Source organism: Bidens hawaiensis, unplaced genomic scaffold (assembly GCF_021521415.1).
Source record: "Bidens hawaiensis isolate Kalapana, Puna unplaced genomic scaffold, B.hawaiensis_p1.1 tig00014582_1, whole genome shotgun sequence".
NCBI classification, from domain to species: domain Eukaryota; kingdom Viridiplantae; phylum Streptophyta; class Magnoliopsida; order Asterales; family Asteraceae; genus Bidens; species Bidens hawaiensis.
In genome coordinates this window covers 96,532-114,948 of record NW_027492271.1, presented here as the reverse complement: position 1 = coordinate 114,948, position 18,417 = coordinate 96,532, and the positions used below count along the sequence as shown (strand labels likewise).

The window sequence follows — 18,417 nt, the reverse complement described above, 5'->3', positions numbered from 1 at the left end:
ATGCCTATACACCTGCTTTATAAGCCAGATTGAACTGAAGAATTATCAAATGGCTTTAAAGGACAGCTCGTGGGTCGAAGCTATGCAAGATGAGTTGGCTCAATTCGAGAAGATGGAAGTTTGGACTTTGGTTGAAAAACCAAAGAATGTGCATGCGATAGGCACAAAATGGGTGTTCAAGTGCAAGAGAGACGATAAGGGGATCATTATAAGAAACAAGGCGAGGCTAGTCGTTAAAGGTTTTAATCAACAAGAGGGGATTGATTATAACGAAGTGTTCGCTCCTGTCGCTAGGTTGGAAGCCATAAGATTGTTTTTAGCGTTTGCTGCTTATGAAAAGATGAAGGTGTTTCAGCTAGATGTGAAGAGTGCGTTTTTGAATGGGAAAGTTGATGAGGTTGTGTATGTTGAGCAACCTCCGGGTTTTCCTGACCCAGACTTTCCAGATCACGTGTACAGGTTGAGCAAGGCGTTGTATGGATTACATCAGGCACCTCGTGCCTGGTATTCAACTTTATCGGATTACTTGCTCGAGAATGGTTTTGAAAGAGGGAAAATTGATAGCACGTTGTTCTTCAAAAGAGATGGAAGCAACTTCATGCTGGTACAAGTCTACGTGGATGACATTATATTTGCTGCGTCAAAAGTCTCCATGTGTCAGGAGTTTGAAGCCGTCATGAAGAAAAGGTTTGAAATGAGTGCTATGGGTGAACTAACTTTCTTTCTAGGATTGCAGGTTGATCAGAAGAAGGACGGGATGTTCATTCATCAGACGAAGTATGTTCATGATGTGCTCAAGCGCTTCAAGATGGAGGACAGTTCTCCATATGATACTCCAATCTGCGTCAATCACAAATTGGGTGCTGAAGTAGACGGTGATGCAGATGTGGACCCAACTCAATATCGGGCAATAATAGGTTCTTTAATGTACTTAACTGCATCTAGGCCTGATATAATGTTTGCTGTTTGTCTTTGTGCACGTTTTCAGGAAAATCCAAAAGAATCTCATTTGAAAGGTGCAAAGAGGATACTGCGGTATCTCAAGGGCAAGCCGAAGCTGGGGTTGTGGTACCCGAGAGGAGGAGACTTGGAGCTGGTCGCTTACACAGATTCTGATTATGGAGGGTGCAATCAGAGTCGGAAGTCAACAACTGGAGGATGTCAGTTTCTTGGTGGCAGATTGGTGTTGTGGCAATGCAAGAAGCAGACTTCAGTCGCAATTTCAACCTGTGAGGCAGAATACATGGCAGCATCCAACTGCTGCTCTCAGGTTCTTTGGATTCAACAACAGTTGCGCGACTATGGTCTGAATTTCTTACTTACTCCTATTTGCATTGATAACACAGCTGCTATCTCAGTAACTAACAATCCCGTGAAACATAGTAAAACTAAACACATTGACATACGTCATCATTTCATACGGGATTGTGCTGAGAAGAAACTGATAATGCTTGAAAAGGTGGATACGCTTGATAATTTCGCTGATTTATATACTAAAGCGTTTGACAAATCCAGATTTCAAAACCTTATTGAACTGAATGGGATGATCAATCCCGAGTAACCATGCTTTTCTTGTGATATTTAAAAAAAAAAAAAAAAAAAAAACGTCACTAATCGCTTAAAAATATGTCGGTTACATCAGTTTGAAGGACTTTTCTTCGGATATGTTTTGGTCCTCATTTTCTACTTGTAGATTTTGAGGATAGCCATTAACCAGATTACTGATAGTGACCGGGGCGGTTTATGATGAGTTTTTCATTTTTTCGCTTAAAATTAGTCGATCATACTTAGTTAGAAGGACACATACTAGTATGTGGTCGGTCCAGCTGATCCATTGGATCTTCGGGATAGCCGTTTACCTGAAGACTTTGTTTTGGTCGGGGCGATTAATGTTAAAATTTTGAAAGAAACGGGGAAATGAAATTATTTTTCAAGTCTGTTACTTCGTAAGAAGTTAGTTAGCTATGTTAAACGGAAAATTGATCCAACCTTGGAAAATGATAGATATACTAACTTTGTGTGCTTAACTAGTGAAGTTATTAGGCTTAAAAGGCTTTAGGACAGTCATTGTATGTCATGGTAACTTTTTATGGTGCGTAAAAGTAAACGTGATACAAACTAAATCTACTTGATTTTACGTGGAAACTCCTTAAGAGTTTTGCATGTCTTCATATATATCTTTCCGAATGATAGGCAGAAAAGCGATTACCCAGTCATACACGAGCCCATGTGTGTTCTGATTCCCGTGAAGATAGCGTCTCAAGATACTGCAGTGATCCAGATTCGGGACTTGCGGTTAATTTCTACTTTGAAGTCTATGTATTGTTAAAAAAAAAATAAAAAAAAAATAATAATAATAAAAATATTTGGAGTTATTGAAACATATTAGAGATGACAAAATCAAGACTTCACAATCATTGAGTAAGAGAGAAGAACGGGAAGCAGATCAAGAATACTTACAACTTAATCAGACACTATGGGTCGAAGTCAATTCGGGGTGACTTGGGGAAAGCCAAATACGCTTTGAGGAGAGATAGGAGGCATCAATAATTCTGAGTTGTTGCCCACTTAAATTTTGAGGGTTAATCGAAACTAACTCGTATCACAGACACGATGAAAACCACTTTAAGTTATACCTGCTTACAACCTGTCTCTATATGTCATAATACAGCTAAACACGGATCTATGTGACAGTCACGTAATTAGTATGATTCATGTTCGGATCTTTTCTAAAACGTAGCAGTCCCTATCGAGACTGAAATTTGTTCCCTTATACTTTAAATTAAGTTTTTGTACTTAGATAGTTTTATGATTTTTTACTGGTTACTTAGAATTGATCATGTCATTTATTTCTTAAAGGGAAGTTTTAAAGGGTTAATTGAAAAATGTTCAAATTATAAGGTTTGATTTTGTAAATATAGGCGATGTTGTTAAACAGGCGAAGTTGTGAATAACTGCGCCTAGGCGAAGTTATCCGTAACTTCGCCTGTATAACCCAGACCTTATATAAGGATGTTCAACAGTCGTAACTGTTCATCACTTTTCAAAACTCAGCGAACTTATCCGGCGAACTTACACTTTTCCTGCGAACTTGTTATTTAAATCGATTACGTGTTATTTATTCCCAGTTTTCACACCGATTCAAGGTTCGAAATGCCATTATATCACATAATCAATGTTCATTCAAGCGTCTAAATGTTTGTTTCGACTGGTTTCGAACCCTCGGACCATCGGTTTTGAAACCGAGTTTCATAACTTGTGTTTTTACGTGTTAAGAACTATTCTGATCGTCTAGATAACCTTAAACCATGTTATTCGGAGTCCTTAATCTTCAAAATTATCATAAAATCTCGGATTTTGAATTTTGAATTATCCTTACTGTCGTCGATTCAGATTCAGGCGAAGTTAGGGTTTAGGCGAAGTTATCCGTAACTTCGCCTGAAGCTTAAGTTCGCCTGAGGCGAAGTTATCCGTAACTTCGCCTGAAACTTAAATTCGCCTGAGGCGATGTTGTGATGAGGCGAAGTTAACATTAACTTCGCCTAGATCATTTTTACTTAATATTAATTAGACGAACTTAAAGCTGAAGCGAAGTTGTTCCCAACTTCGCCTCAACTTTAACTTCGCCTATACAGAGTTTATCACAACTTCGCTCATGGTAACCAGCGAACTTGTGTTATTCATTAACGTTTATCTAACTTGGTTAGTTTGTTGCAGATATGGCTGCGGTAGCTGGTGCTGGAGGTGCAGGAGGAGACGATGGTGATAACCAACGTCAATTTTTCCCGGGTCACAATATGTACATCACCCTTGACCCGGAGGCGAGCGGTGTGGACGATTACCGCGAGATCATAACTTTCCTCCTACGCTCGAGGATATTTCATGCCATCACAAACACTCTGCCGATATCCTTACCAAATATCGAAGACTTTTGGCAGACGGTCGAATACGACTGTCGTGTTGAGCCCCCGGTCATGCGAGCGACTGTGAACAATCAACAAGTTCAGTTCAATTCTGAACAGATTCGGGTGGCATTACGGTTTGGAGAAGAGACGAGGGACGATCCGACTGAGTTTGTGGCTCCGTTTCGTGATGGAGCGTTTCTCCGAATGGGCTATTCTGGTCCATTAGGCGATACACAGCGACGGAAGGGTTTTCTGCTTGATCAGTGGCGCTTCCTTATGCACGTCATGATAGTTTGCATGTCAGGAAGGAAGGCGGGCACGGATGGTATGGGTGCGACCATGCAGTCTGCAATGACTGCACTGACTTACAATAAACGCTACAGTTTCAGTCAGATGGTCTTTTACGAGATAGACAGACAGGGGAGGGCGATGTCTCGGGAGCGGTTCATTATGTACCCACGGTTTATCCAGATGATATTGAACCATGTGGCTCCGAATCTACCTCAGAGACGACCGATAAGATACGTGGAATCTGTGAGCAAACGTATCTTTGCTCAATGCCGCACTTCGAGTGCGAGGAGCAACCCTGAACGTCGTCCCAGGCATACTCCACTGTTTAGGTTTTTAATCAACCCAGAGTATGTTCCTGCTGGTGGGGACGAGTTCAGAGATCCTCAACAGCGACAGGCAAGAGCAACTCAAGCTCCACCTGCTGTGCCTGTTGTGTCGGCTGCAGAGGATATAGATCTTGATGCTGTCTTTGGAGGTCAAGGTTATTTTGATATGGATCAAGTTGAAGAGGTGCAGGTCTCCGCTGCACAGGGTTCGGGTGTGAGTGTTACTAGAGCAGCAACGTCGATGGCTGACTCAGATTTGGATGAGATCATGGATGAGGGGAGACGGTTGATGGTGTCTCGAGAGAGAACTTTTGGGAAAAGAAAGAGAACGGAGGATGATGATGAGTCAGAAGAGGAAGAAGATATACATAAGCTGATAAGAAGATCAAGACGGGAAAGGACAGGTGCTGGCATGGGAGCTGGAGAGACTTCAAGGATGGTACGTTTTGCTCCGGCCGCACTGTCTGGTATGTCTATCGTTCCTACTTCTGTACAAGTTTCAAGTACAAGCGCTGCGGATGTTCCCGTGGTGGCTACATCATCTGCTGGCATTCCATCCATCACTGCTATCCAGACGTCGACTCCGGAGATCGTGTCTCTACCACCTCCAACGTTTACTCAGTCGGTGGTAGCTGCACGATTTGTAGAGTCAACGGTCGTCACTACTGCAGGGTTATCAGGTATGGTACCACCTGCGGTTACGCCTGCTTCTGATGTCTCGCCTACGCCAATGTCAGACTCAGAGAGAATAGCTTCACTAGAGCGGATCGTGGCAGAGCAATCGAAGACTATTCAACGCCTAGTGGAAGCAAATCAACTACAGTCATCCCTCCTGGTTGAGCATGGGAAAATTATAGATGCCTTGAAGGAGTTCTTGGCATCTCAGGGGAAGATGAGCTGTAAGGGCGACGAGCTCAGGACGAAAAGAAGAAATGACCGAGACGATTATCCCAATGCATCGAAAGATGCAGGTGGTGAGCTGCCAAGAACTTCTCAAGCTCTTGGTACTTCCACAGCTGAGGGGGAGTCTGTCGACGCGGCTGGTGGTTCTGGTGGTGATGATGTGGTGTTGGTTGATGATGACGTGATTGATGCGTTGAAGGAACTTGACGATGACATGTTCAGCGATGATGTGTTATTTGATGAAGATGTGCTGCCGAGTGATGTGATTGAGAAGATCGGTGAGCAGATTGAGATTGAGAGTGAGATTGAGGAAGGAGAGATAGTAGTAGAAGACGTTGAACACGAGATCCCTGATGTTGAGAAAGCCGACATAGGTACTGAGATGGATGAGACTGAGTGGGAGGAGCAGCCTAGGTGGAAGGAAGGCTGTGCTCATTGGTTTATTAAGACCAAGAAGCCTGCTGTTCCAGCCATTTTCAAGAAGAGTTATAACATCAAAGGCTATGCTGAGTCGAAGAAGGGAATTATCTGTTGGATATATGATGAACAGATAAAGTTGTTTGTGGTGAAGCGTTATGATGGTATTCAATACTTCAAAAGAACCCTGAGATCTCTCAATACGTTGCCGGAATGTGAGGTGAAGGATTTGGCCAGGTTGGGCCTGATAAATAGAAGTGACGACAACATGGCAAGAGTGATTGGGAAGATCGTGTGGAAAGAAAGCAAAAAACAGAAGAAGTTTGAATTATTAAAGCCACAGAAGGGAAAGCTCGTGGAGGATACAGAAAGGGGAATGAGAGCAGATGGCAAGCCATGGATGGTGATGAAGTACAAACCGATCCGATGCATCAAGGAGGTTCCTATGAAGACTTTGCCTCAAGATGTGTTGAAGAATCTTAAATGGTGGTATGTTGATTGCCAGACTGCTGAAGCTGTGATGGAAGACGAAGATGAACAAGAAGTGCTGAGGGTGTATGATCCGATGCATCTTGTTAACTTATCGAAAGCTGATCTGCAAGTGTTGAATGAAATGAAGATATTCTATATTCCTGCTTGGAAGGATGAAGCAAGGAAATATCAGCGAGTAGTCACGGTATGTGTTAGAGAAGGAGTGCACGCGTGAAGATACAGGATTACGAGACAAGAGCTGAAAGATCAAGATATGAAGCTACTGCCAAGGGGGAGTCTGTTGATGCATAAATGTCAGTAGTTCATATGTATAATGTCTGTAATCGAGTCTGTAATATTGTTTATGTATTTGTTTGTTTAAAGCGAAGTTGTTGACAAGTTCGCTTAGGCGAACTTGTTAACCAAACGAAGTTGTTGACAAGTTCGCCTAGGCGAACTTGTTGAACAAGCGAAGTTATGGACAACTTCGCCTGAGGCGAAGTTGTCGTGTATTTATATAGGTTACGGTTACTGTTTACGAGTTGGTTCAAGTTACGTGTAATTCAGTGAGTCAAGTGACGTGAGGTCGAGAGACTGTAAGTATCACGGTTTGAGTTATTAATATAACGTGTGTTTGTTCGTATCGTATTCGTGTGTTCGTGTGTGTTTGTGTTCTACGTCCGTAACGATCTACACAGGGATTCCGCACCTGTGTATATCGGGATATCTCGTGTGATCCGTCCAGGGAACCTACACGAACCTTTAATCAAACTAAATAAAACTCTAAGCGTCGAGACCGCTAATGGCGAAACTATTAAAATCACCGAAGCCCTAGAAAATGGAACAATATTATTAGCCGGTTATGTTTTGCCTATTCAATTTCTACCTATGACTCTTGCTGGTTTTGATGTTGTATTGGGTATGGAATGGTTATCCGACAACCATGCTCGTATCCATTGCAATAGCAAGACCGTGGAACTTCAAGCCCCGGATAAACGAACTATTCGAATTGAAGGGGATAAGGACGCTGGCCAAGTTAGCCTAATCTCAATGATAAGGGCTAACAAATGTTTAAATCAAGGATGCTTAGCATCCATGGCCTACGTCACCGAAGAATCAAAGCCCAAAGAAATCAAAGACGTTCATATTGTTTCCGATTATGCCGATGTATTTCCCGACGAACTTCCCGGCATTCCTCCCGATCGTGAAGTAGAGTTTAGGATCGATCTCATTCCTGGTACTGCTCCGATCGCCAAAGCTCCGTATCGCCTCGCGCCAACCGAGATGAAGGAACTAAAGAAGCAATTGGACGAGCTTCTCGAAAAAGGTTTCATACGAACAAGTTCATCGCCATGGGGAGCGCCGATACTATTCGTCAAGAAGAAGGATGGATCCATGCGTATGTTCATCAACTATCGAGCCCTCAACAAAGTTACAATCAAGTATCGATATCCACTCCCTCGAATCGATGATCTCTTTGACCAATTTCAAGGTGCTAGCTACTTTTCTAAAATCGATCTTCGTTCCGGATATCACCAACTCAAAGTTCAATCCGAAGATATTCCAAAAACCGCCTTTCGAACAAGGTATGGCCATTATGAGTTCATCGTTATGCCATTCGGACTTACTAATGCGCTAGCCACATTCATGGACATGTTGAACCGAATCTGTAAGCCTTACTTGGATAAATTTGTTATCGTTTCATCGACGACATACTTATTTACTCTAAGTCTAAGGATGATCATGAAAATCACCTTCGAACCTTACTTGAAATCCTTAGGACCAAAAAGTTGCACGCCAAGTTCTCGAAATGCGAGTTCTGGTTGCACAAGGTGAAATTTCTTGGTCACATCATCAACGTTAACGGTATTCAAGTGGATCCCGCTAAAATTGAAGCTATCTCTAAGTTGGAAGTCGCCAACCGAGATTCGAAGTTTCTTGGGATTGGCCGGCTATTACCGTAGGTTCATCAAAAACTTTTCCCGAATCGTTGTTCCCTGAACTTCTTTGACTCGTAAGAACATCAAATATAAATGGGGAACAAAGCAACAAGAGGCACTATCATAAAAGCTTAAAGCACATATTTGAGCACTATAATCTTTGCACTTAAGATATGGAGGCACTATCTCTATGGACTAAGATTTATCTTGTACACTGATCATAAAAGCTTAAAGCACATATTTGAGCAAAAAGAACTTAACATGCGCCAACGACGCTGGATGGAAACTCTTAACGACTACGACTGTGAGATCGTTTATCACGAAGGTAAAGCCAACGTTGTGGCTGACGCCTTAAGTCGTAAAGAGCACGAAAAGCCAAAAAGAGTCCGAGCGTTAAGGCTAAAACTTCAAATTGATCTTATTGACCAAATCAAATCTGCCCAAACTCAAGCGATCAATGAAAATAAGATCTCCTATGAAAAACGTAACGACACCATTGACTCGTTAGTCAAAGGTGACGATGGTATCCTTAGAATGGGAAACCGAATTTGGGTACCGATCATTGGGGACTGCGTGAGAAGATTATGAATGAAACCCATAAGTCCAAATACATGATGCACCCCGGTAGTGACAAAATGTATCAAAACCTCAAGCCAAACTACTGGTGGAATGGGATGAAAAAGGACATTGCTTCGCACGTTGCGAAATGTCTAACATGCTTGAAAGTCAAGGCTGAACGTCAAAAGCCTTCGGGATTGCTTCAGCAACCCGAACTTCCCGTATGGAGGTGGGAGTTAATAACCATGGATTTCATAACCAAACTCCCGAAGACGACTCGACAACATAATGCTATATGGGTGATTGTGGACCGTTTAACAAAGTCTACACATTTTATACCTATCAACGAGTCATACTTAATGGATAGATTAGCACGTATTTATGTGAACAGCATTGTTGCTTTGCATGGAATACCGCTATCTATAATCTCTGATCGAGACAGTCGTTTCACGTCTCACTATTGGAAAAGCTTCCAACAAGCACTTGGTACAAAGTTAAACCTTAGCACTGCCTATCATCCACAAACTGATGGGTAAAGCGAAAGGACAAATCAAACGTTGGAAGATATGCTCCGCGCTTGTGTAATAGACTTAGGAGGAAGTTGGGATGACCACTTACCCCTAATGGAATTTTCGTATAATAATAGTTATCACGCGAGTATTCAAGCCGCACCATTCGAGGCGTTATATGGTCGAAAATGTAACGCCCGTGTGCTGGTCTGAAACTGGAGATAATTAATTGTCTGGACCCGAAATAGTCCAAGAAACCACCGACAAAGTTCTTCAAATCCGCGAACGACTTAAGACGGCACGTGATCGCCAAAAGAGTTACGCCGATGTCCGTCGTAAGCCGTTAGAGTTTAATGTCGGTGATAAAGTTCTATTAAAAGTGTCACCATGGAAAGGCGTCGTTCGCTTCGAAAAGAAAGGAAAGCTAAGTCCTGGATTCGTTGGACCCTTTGAGGTACTCTAACGAATCGGCGCTGTTGCATATCGTTTGCAATTGCCCGAGGAAATGCAAAGGATACACGACGATTCCATGTTTCGAATCTGCGTAAGTGTTTAGCCGACGAATCTCTTTCGATGCCATTAAAAGATGTAGAAGTTAACGAAAACCTAAAATTCATTGAAAGACCAACACAAATCGAAGATTCGAAAACAAAGAAAGTCAAAAGACGAACATTGAAAATCGTGAAAGTGAGATGGGACTCACGAAGAGGGCCTGAGTATACTTGGGAACTCGAGTCCGAAATGAGAAAGAAATACCCCCACTTGTTCTCGTAAGCAATCTCGATGATGAGATTTATTTCAAGGTGGGGAGGATGTAACATAACGTAAATATGGGGCCAAAAATGTCAATTTCTAAAGTTAAGGGACCAAAACTATCAATTTCCAAACTGCAAAGGCTAAATATGAAAATTCTGATTTCCTGACCTATAGTGATACGCGATGAATCAAAGGAGACACCTATCGTGTACCGCGATAGGGTCGTCTGACACAAGTGACACGTGTGCCATGTGACACACGGTGGCAACGTCTGCCGCCATGTGGCAACACGTTCAGCACGTGTCACCACGTGGCGCGGCGCCTGCCACGTGTCACCACGTGGCAGGTCTACGCGCTGACTCGGCATGCCTACATCGCGCTACGCGATGGGCTTGCCAAGGGACCCATCGCGTAGCGCGATGGGGTCCGATTTCAGCTCTATAAATAGCAGCCACGGGATTTCACTTCCATCACACCAAAACACACATACCACTCTCTCTCTAACCTCTCTCTACACATTGGGAAGCGTGCCTTCGATCCATCTCGATAACCGTGTCTCGATTCCTTGATAAGCGTGCTATACCTTGATATTCGTGCCACCTCCCGACGATGTTATAAGCAAGGAGATAATATTGGTGTGACGTCTCGACAACCATCTCGTGTGTCCAAGCAAGGGTTGATCAAGTGTGTGTTGATAAAGAAATTAGCGTCGAAGTGCTGCCCGAGTGAATAGGGTTTATTGAGCCGACAAAGGTAGGCATAATGCCCAAATAAAATAATAAAAAAATATTATAAAGGCTTAATACCCCAAGTCGAAGTTATTCTCGATAAACAAAGAAATATATAACAAAGAAAATAAAGAAAGAAAAATTAAATATATATGTGAGTATATATATGTATATGATTTTTCTTTGTTATAAAATATATTATTTAGGTATAATGAGTATACTTAAATAATAAAGAAAGAAATACTTTTCTTAAAGAAGAAGAAACGTAGGGTTTTTATAAATAAACTAAAGGTTTATAAAGATTACTTTTTAACTAAAGGTTTTAAAGTAAAAGAAATAATGAACTAAAGGTTCATTAAGATAAATAAGACTAATGGTCTTAAGCCGGATCGTGTATTCGACTAACAAAAGTTATACTCGTACTATAGGTGCGAGATAGCAATAGAAAGACTCACGGACGGTGTTGGAAGCCGATCCCATTGAAAAGGTGAATACGCCTTACTTTTATAAACTTGTTTTCAAACAAACAAACGTGTTATGTGTAAAACTTTACATGAGGCTACGTGTCTCTAAAAACATTATAAATAAGAGTATAAGCCTAGCCCTCAGGCTGTGGTATACGTTTGTCTGGATCCTTACATATGTGGAACGCGGTGGGCACATCGCACCACGCTTGGTCACGACCTCCAGCCACGATTGGCCGGACCTAAGTTATGTCCGAGTGAGACTGACCATGTGTATATTTATGGTACCTAAGTTATGTCTAAACGTTGCGGTGTTTTGCTGAGGTGACCTAGTGTAGAGACTCGAGTTTATGATGATTGTTTAACTTGATTATTCCTAAGCTAAGATGGGCCGAGACTTACGTGGTCTCGAGGGCCGATTAAGTAAAAAAATATTTTTAGCGTCAGCATATTCACCAGCATTTGTTGCTGACGTATTTTTATAACATTTTGCAGGTGATCAGGAATAGAGCTTAAAGGACGAAGAAGCTCAAGAATCCGATGGCTCGGATAATTTTGTTTAAATATTAAAATATGATGGTTTTGTAAAATATAAACAAGTAAATACTATACGAGACTTTAGTCTCGTCTTTTTGTATTGTAAATATTTATAATATCGATCCTTAAGTTTTTATAAAGTCTTCCGCTAATAACCCGCTACTCTGATTTGTTTACAAATTTGGTACCAACTAGTGATCACACTCCTAGGCCTAAGACGGGGGTGTGACATGTAAGGCTAATGCAAAGAGAATGGGTCCTAAATGATCGCCTTGTTGAACCCCCGTAGTTGACTGGATACAATCATTCCCTACATATAGCCTAGTCGGTTGCCCTTAAAGATAATTAACCCATAGGGAAATAGATGGGCATTTGGCACGAACCTCATGCAGGAGTGTAGACCTATCTACCAAGTCGAAGGCATTAGAAAAATCTACATTAAGCAAAGCCAACGACCCATTAGAATGGAACATGTTAAGAAATCTATTCGCGCTATGAAACACCGCCTCCGCTCCACTTGGGATCCCTACCCCGAGTTGAAAATCAGCAAGCTATTTTGCCATCTCTTTCCCAGCACTCCTCATAGCCACTTTGGATACAAGCCTTCTCCATATCGCACAAACAACAATAGCTTAATCCCATATCCGGGCTTAAGCAGTGGCGTCAGGGGGCAGAAGCCACAAACTTCACCAAAGAAATAGAGCATCCCCCCTAACCACAAGTTAACCACCTAAATGATAGCTTTAAGCAACCCCACGAAAATCGTGGATCCTTCCCCACATAGGGCATCCAAAATATGTTAGGCCCTAAGCCCATCTCTCACCTAAGAAGATGCTTTAAGAAAAGATTTAATACACCCGAAAACACTTTCAACGTCCACAACTAATGGGGCCTCTAAGAGTAAGGCTCTGGGAAAAGCGGGCGGAGGCAAGATGGGATGCTTATCAAGCAACGCTTTCATAGTAGCGTCACCAAGAGGAGCAGAGCCCGAAGAGCACAAAACTTTAACCGCGGCCATAAAGCGCCCGTCGGCAACCTTTCGAATACACTGCTTAGCATTGAGGCCCTTCCTCGAATGATCACCCTCGAAGGAGGCCTCATCGACTCATGAGCCCATATCCATCGGTTGGTTAAAGAACGATTGGATAAGATCAACACATCCACTTCCATCGCCCCAAGTTGCTAGGGCTTGCCGAATAGAATGGCAATGTAAGGATTTCCTATTCCCAGACCTACGCTCTTGTCGGCTGAAAGGCTTGAGAACTTGTAATGTGCAACGGGATAATATCAAAAGTCTAACCCACGCTTCAATGGACTCTGCCTTAGACACCACCTTGCACAATGAAACAGATAAGGCCTGAGCAAGTGCCATGCGACATCTAGGAAGAATGCTTTTTTATTGTCTTTAACGAGAGTGCAAAAATACGGTCAAGGAGGGTCGCGTCTAAAACTATCTTGCCCAAATGAACTACATCTATTGCAAGTTGTGGCTTAGGGATCCCCACAAGGAAGTCTTCCACCCCTCACGTATCAACCTTGAACTTGATAACTTTGTCTACATGGTGACAGTTCCACTTGAGGGCCTGCAAAGACACACACTCATTATACAACCATTGTTTGGCAACCTTTAGAGCATCTACCAACGCAACAAAAAGATCCCAATCCCCGGATACCGCATCCCGCATAGCACATTTCTTCTCATCTGAACATAGGTGTGGCCGCTTTATATGTGCCACCAACCTTTGGATCCCCTTGGACCCAACCAATCCATCAGGGCAGCAATGGAATCCCCTAAACGAGCATAACCCAAAACCTTCTAAATAGCTCGTTCCCACCTCCCCCAATGGGGCCCCGTTGACAATCCGAGCCCTGGTCATAACCCCACACGAAAAAATGCCAAGAAACAAACTCGAGCTGAGTTTTGGGAGTAAAAACCCGAACTAAGAGGAGAAAGGAGAGCAACCGCCAGCTGCTCTCCCCTCCGTAAACCCAAAAAATTCGATTAACTCATTGAGACATTTTATCGAACACCTGGCGGGCAGACCCAAAACCGAGGATTAAAGGCGGATTTGAAATAGAAGTAGGAGTTTGAAGATAATAGTGGCGGTGATGGTGAGTTGATGGTGGCGGGGGCGGATGTTGGAGGCATCGGATGTGACTGCTGATGGTGGAGGATTGCAAACGTGAACAGTGCTGAGTGAAGGATTTAGCAGATTAAATTACCTGGATGTGTTAATTCTTTGGAGTGAAAATGCAGAGGACAATAAGCTAGAGAATATGAAAGTTTAATCTTTGAATTTTTGAGGTTTTGGAGCGATTTCTTTTAAAACCTTGCGGTTTTCTTTTAAAGCCGCTTCTAAATTCAAGCGGTAAGATATTAGGAGTGGTTAGTTTGTTTTGTTAACCGTTGTTAAACTTAGGGGTGCCACTTTTACTCGAAATCCGTAATCCGACACGAGAAAACCTGTACTGGAACTAACCCGACCCGAAAAACCCAAACTCGAGAAAAGACTAACCCGAACCCAAACCGAAGTAAACAGGGTTGGTTCTTGGGTCTAGTTTATAGGTTTCGGCTCAACTCGAAAAACCTGAATAAATTTTGGTTATAAAACCATATATATTTTTAGGTATAATACGCTAAACCTTAGCCACTAAAATTATTAGAATATGGCCCCAGTCGATTGTTGTTATTCCAACTGTGATGGATCGAATGTTTGTTATTAATTTATGTTTCCCGTTTATTATTAATATGGCTATAGCAACCATAATTATACAATCAAATCTCGTCTGATTGAAGATGATTATGGTTGAAGTTTGTTTTATTCTTCTCTTAAATTGTTTTTTAAAGCTATTTTGATTTATTATTTGGTTTTAACGTTGAATAATTTGTTTTAGTTTTAGCATTTTAATTTTTTTTTATTTTGTTTTCTAGGACACTCGAAATCCGAATAAAACCCAAACTCGAAAAACCGGTAGAAGATTCAGGTCGGATTTCAAGTCAACATTTAAAACTTTAAAAACATAATCCGACCCGAAAAAAAGCCTTAGCTAAACTTCCATACTAAGACTAAGGGGTGTGAGGGCTCTAGTGGGGGCTTCAGCAGAACCAAGAACCAATAATATTATGACGTGTGGCAGAGAGAGAAACTGGATAAGGGGGGTGTTGGTAGCGCCCCTCTAGCGCCTGGCCCCTGGTGTGAATAACGCCCCTCGCTAGCGCCCCACATCCTCTCTCTCTCTTCTCCCGCTACCATGCTCACGGGTGGTGTTTGCGCCTCGGTAGCGCCCCCTCTAGCGCCCCTTTGGTGTGGTACTAGCGCCTGGGGGCGCGAGCGGAGAGGCTCTAGCGCTCCCTTTGAAGCCCCCACACCCCTGAGAACTTAAAATTTACAATTTTAATTTGCTAATAAAAGTAAATTATTCAACTAGAATTGACCAACACTTAGTTTTAACTTTTAAGTAAAAGTTAACCATAGTACACATAAATTGTTGCACCTTAAATATTATAAATAGAATTAATTACCGTTTACAATTGTTGGTAAAAAAGGAAAATGTGAAATGAGTGCGTTAACAAAGCTGCCGGCGCACGGCTGACCAACGGTCGGAATATGTGGTGTGGGGTCCGTGACACATTATCACTGCCCCCATCACACCAACATTGAGCTGTGAATCAACCGCTTCTTGGACCCCACCATTTCACACACTCTTTCTTTCTTTCAAATATATACCACCTTCCGGTACAGCTTATTTTCCTCACTTCTCTCTTATTTCATTCTTCCAACTCTTATATCTGTTTGTGACCCATCAATGGCGGAAGTAACCGTTAAAACAGTTGCTGATGTTCCGGTGGTGGCCGAGAAAGTTGAGACGTGTGTGAAGGATACCGCATCTCCGGTTCCGGAACCGGAGAAGGTGGCTGCGTGTATTTCGTTTAAGGAAGAAACCAACGTTGTTGGTGAGCTTCCTGAACCAGAAAAGAAGGCTTTAGATGAACTAAAAGAACTGGTTCACGAAGCTCTCAACAAACATGAGTTTTCTGCTTCGCTGGCTGCTAAGTCAGAGCTAGCGAAGCAGGCGCCAGTTCTGGTTCCGGCTCCGGAGGTGGTGGCTGAATGCAAACAAGAACTGAAAGATCTATCAGCCTCCGTACCAGAGCCAGAACCAGAACCATTGGAAAAAGAAGTGACAGAGGTGATCGTGAAAACCGAATCCATCGACGAAGACGGAGCGAAAAAGATCGAAGCGATCCAAGAAACAATAGTGAAATCCGAACCACCGTGCGCCGCGGAGGAAACTCCAGTCCCGCCTGAACAAGTGTCAATTTGGGGGATTCCGTTACTGGCTGACGAACGAAGTGATGTCATTCTTCTAAAGTTTCTCCGTGCAAGAGACTTTAAAGTGAAAGAAGCCTTCACCATGCTGAAAAGCGTGGTCGCATGGAGGAAAGAGTTCGATATCGAATCACTACTCGAAGAAGATTTAGGAACCGATCAAGGAAAAGTGGTCTACATGCACGGCGTAGATAAAGAAGGCCACCCGGTTTGTTACAACGCGTTCGGAGAGTACCATAACAAAGATTTGTATCAAGAAACGTTCTCCGAAGAAGAAAAACGAAAGAAGTTTATCCGGTGGAGGATCCAGTTTCTTGAGAAGAGTATTAGGAAGCTTGATTTTAGCCCTGATGGAATCTCCACCATTGTTCAAGTTAATGATCTGAGATATTCTCCTGCGCCGTTGAGGAAAGAACTCCGACAAGTCTTCCAGTTGCTCCAAGATAATTACCCTGAATTCGTCGCTAAGCAGGTACGGGTGTTAAACAGATCATGTTCACGGGTTGGTGGGTCCAACCTAATACGAACCAAAAAATCATGTGAGATCACATGAACTTGAATATAGTCATTTGACACAAAATTTTTATATAATTTTTATTTCACATATTATTACTTAAAAATATATATAAAAATATTATGTTTATATATTTTTTATTTCACATATTTTTATATACTTTTTATTTCACGAAATTTTTGTATATTTTTTATTTCACATTTACCAATTCTTGTTCCCCTTCCCTCCACATAAATTGTTGTACACTTCTATAATATATTATGTTAATTTTTTTATTTAACTTTTAAGATACCCAACAAAAATGTTGATTTGATTCTATAGGGACATGACGACATGTTCTGATATTTGCCATTTTGACATGAGTCAACGGCCGACCAAACTACCACATGGTTCGGTTCAGTACTTCTTATCATTTTGTTGTTTGTTGTTTTGTTGAAGGTATTTATCAATGTTCCATGGTGGTATCTAGCTTTCTACAAGATGATTAACCCATTCTTCACCCAAAGGACCAAAAGCAAGTTTGTTTTTGCTGGTCCTTCAAAGACTACTGAAACCCTTTTCAAGTAAGTTTATAGATTATTATCATTTATAAACATTAAGTTCTTACATTAAATTATACATATATTTTTTAAAAATTTTTAGATACATATCACCCGAGCTAGTGCCGGTTCAATATGGTGGGCTTAGCAGGGAAGGGGAACAAGAATTCACCTCAAGTGACCTTGTCACTGAGGACATCATCAAGCCGTCTTGTGAGCACGCGATCGAGCTCACGGTTTCGGAGGTAATTAACTTAGATTTAGACATGTTCTGTTTTAGTTAAGGTTGTTTGTTGCTTAATAATGATGTATTTGAATGACTTTGGTAAATGAGTTTAGGCATGTACATTGGTATGGGAAGCAAGAGTTGTGGGAATGGGATGTGATGTTTCTTATGGGGCGGAATTTGTGCCTAGTGCAGAAGACGGGTACACGGTTATTGTTCAGAAGTCGAGGAAGGTTACTGGAGACGAGTCGGTGATTTGTGGGAGGTTTAAGTGTGGTGAAACTGGGAAAATGGTGCTTACTTTCTTTAATCAAAGCTCTAAGAAGAAGAAAGTGTTGTACAGGTTCAAGAAGGTGGCATCTGAGTGAAAGCTGATTAATATTGCATCCATACGTTGTTCTTCAACTTACTATTGATTTTGGTGATTTGATTTGTTTTGTTTGTTTGGTTTGTGTTAATCATAGTTGGGATTTGATGTATCTGGAGTTTGACATATAGAAATGGATTGTGCGCATGACCTATATTGTTTTTTTTCTTCTAATCGAGTACAACATCTAATCGAAAACCTTGATGAAATCTAGTATGTTTGATTCTTACTGAGTTGTATTGGTTGGCATGGATAAAAGTCCAATTTAAAAGTGACGTTTGACTGCACTGTTGACACTAGCGATGTCGTCCCCTGTAATTGATGAAACCAGTGACATATTGAAGAACTTCTTTAAGGTGGCAAATTATGGGTTTCTACAAACATGAGATGCTTAGGTTATGATAGAAGAGGCACATGCTTATGTTTGATTCTTATCGAGTTGTATTGGTTGACTTGGTTGGAAGTCTAATTTAAAAGTGACACTTGACTGTACTATTCATGACACTAATGATATATGAAACCAGTGGCATATAGTTTCTTTCGGGTGGCAAATTATGGGCCCGATGCTTGGTATTCTAGCATGAGACTTATAGGTCATGATAGATGAGCCACGTGCTTCAAATACGAGAGATGTT

General features: G+C 41.8%; 1 protein-coding gene across 1 annotated transcript; it reads left to right on the top strand.

Annotated features, from left to right (window-relative positions):
- Positions 1 to 15,334: 15,334 nt before the first annotated feature.
- LOC143547045 (patellin-3-like) lies at positions 15,335 to 17,985 on the top strand. The gene is made up of 4 exons (XM_077038559.1): positions 15,335 to 16,608; positions 17,089 to 17,213; positions 17,293 to 17,434; positions 17,529 to 17,985. The coding sequence occupies exons 1-4, from the start codon at positions 15,613 to 15,615 to the stop codon at positions 17,781 to 17,783; spliced, it is 1,518 nt and encodes a 505-aa protein (XP_076894674.1). The 5' UTR covers positions 15,335 to 15,612; the 3' UTR covers positions 17,784 to 17,985.
- The last annotated feature ends 432 nt before the right edge of the window (positions 17,986 to 18,417 follow it).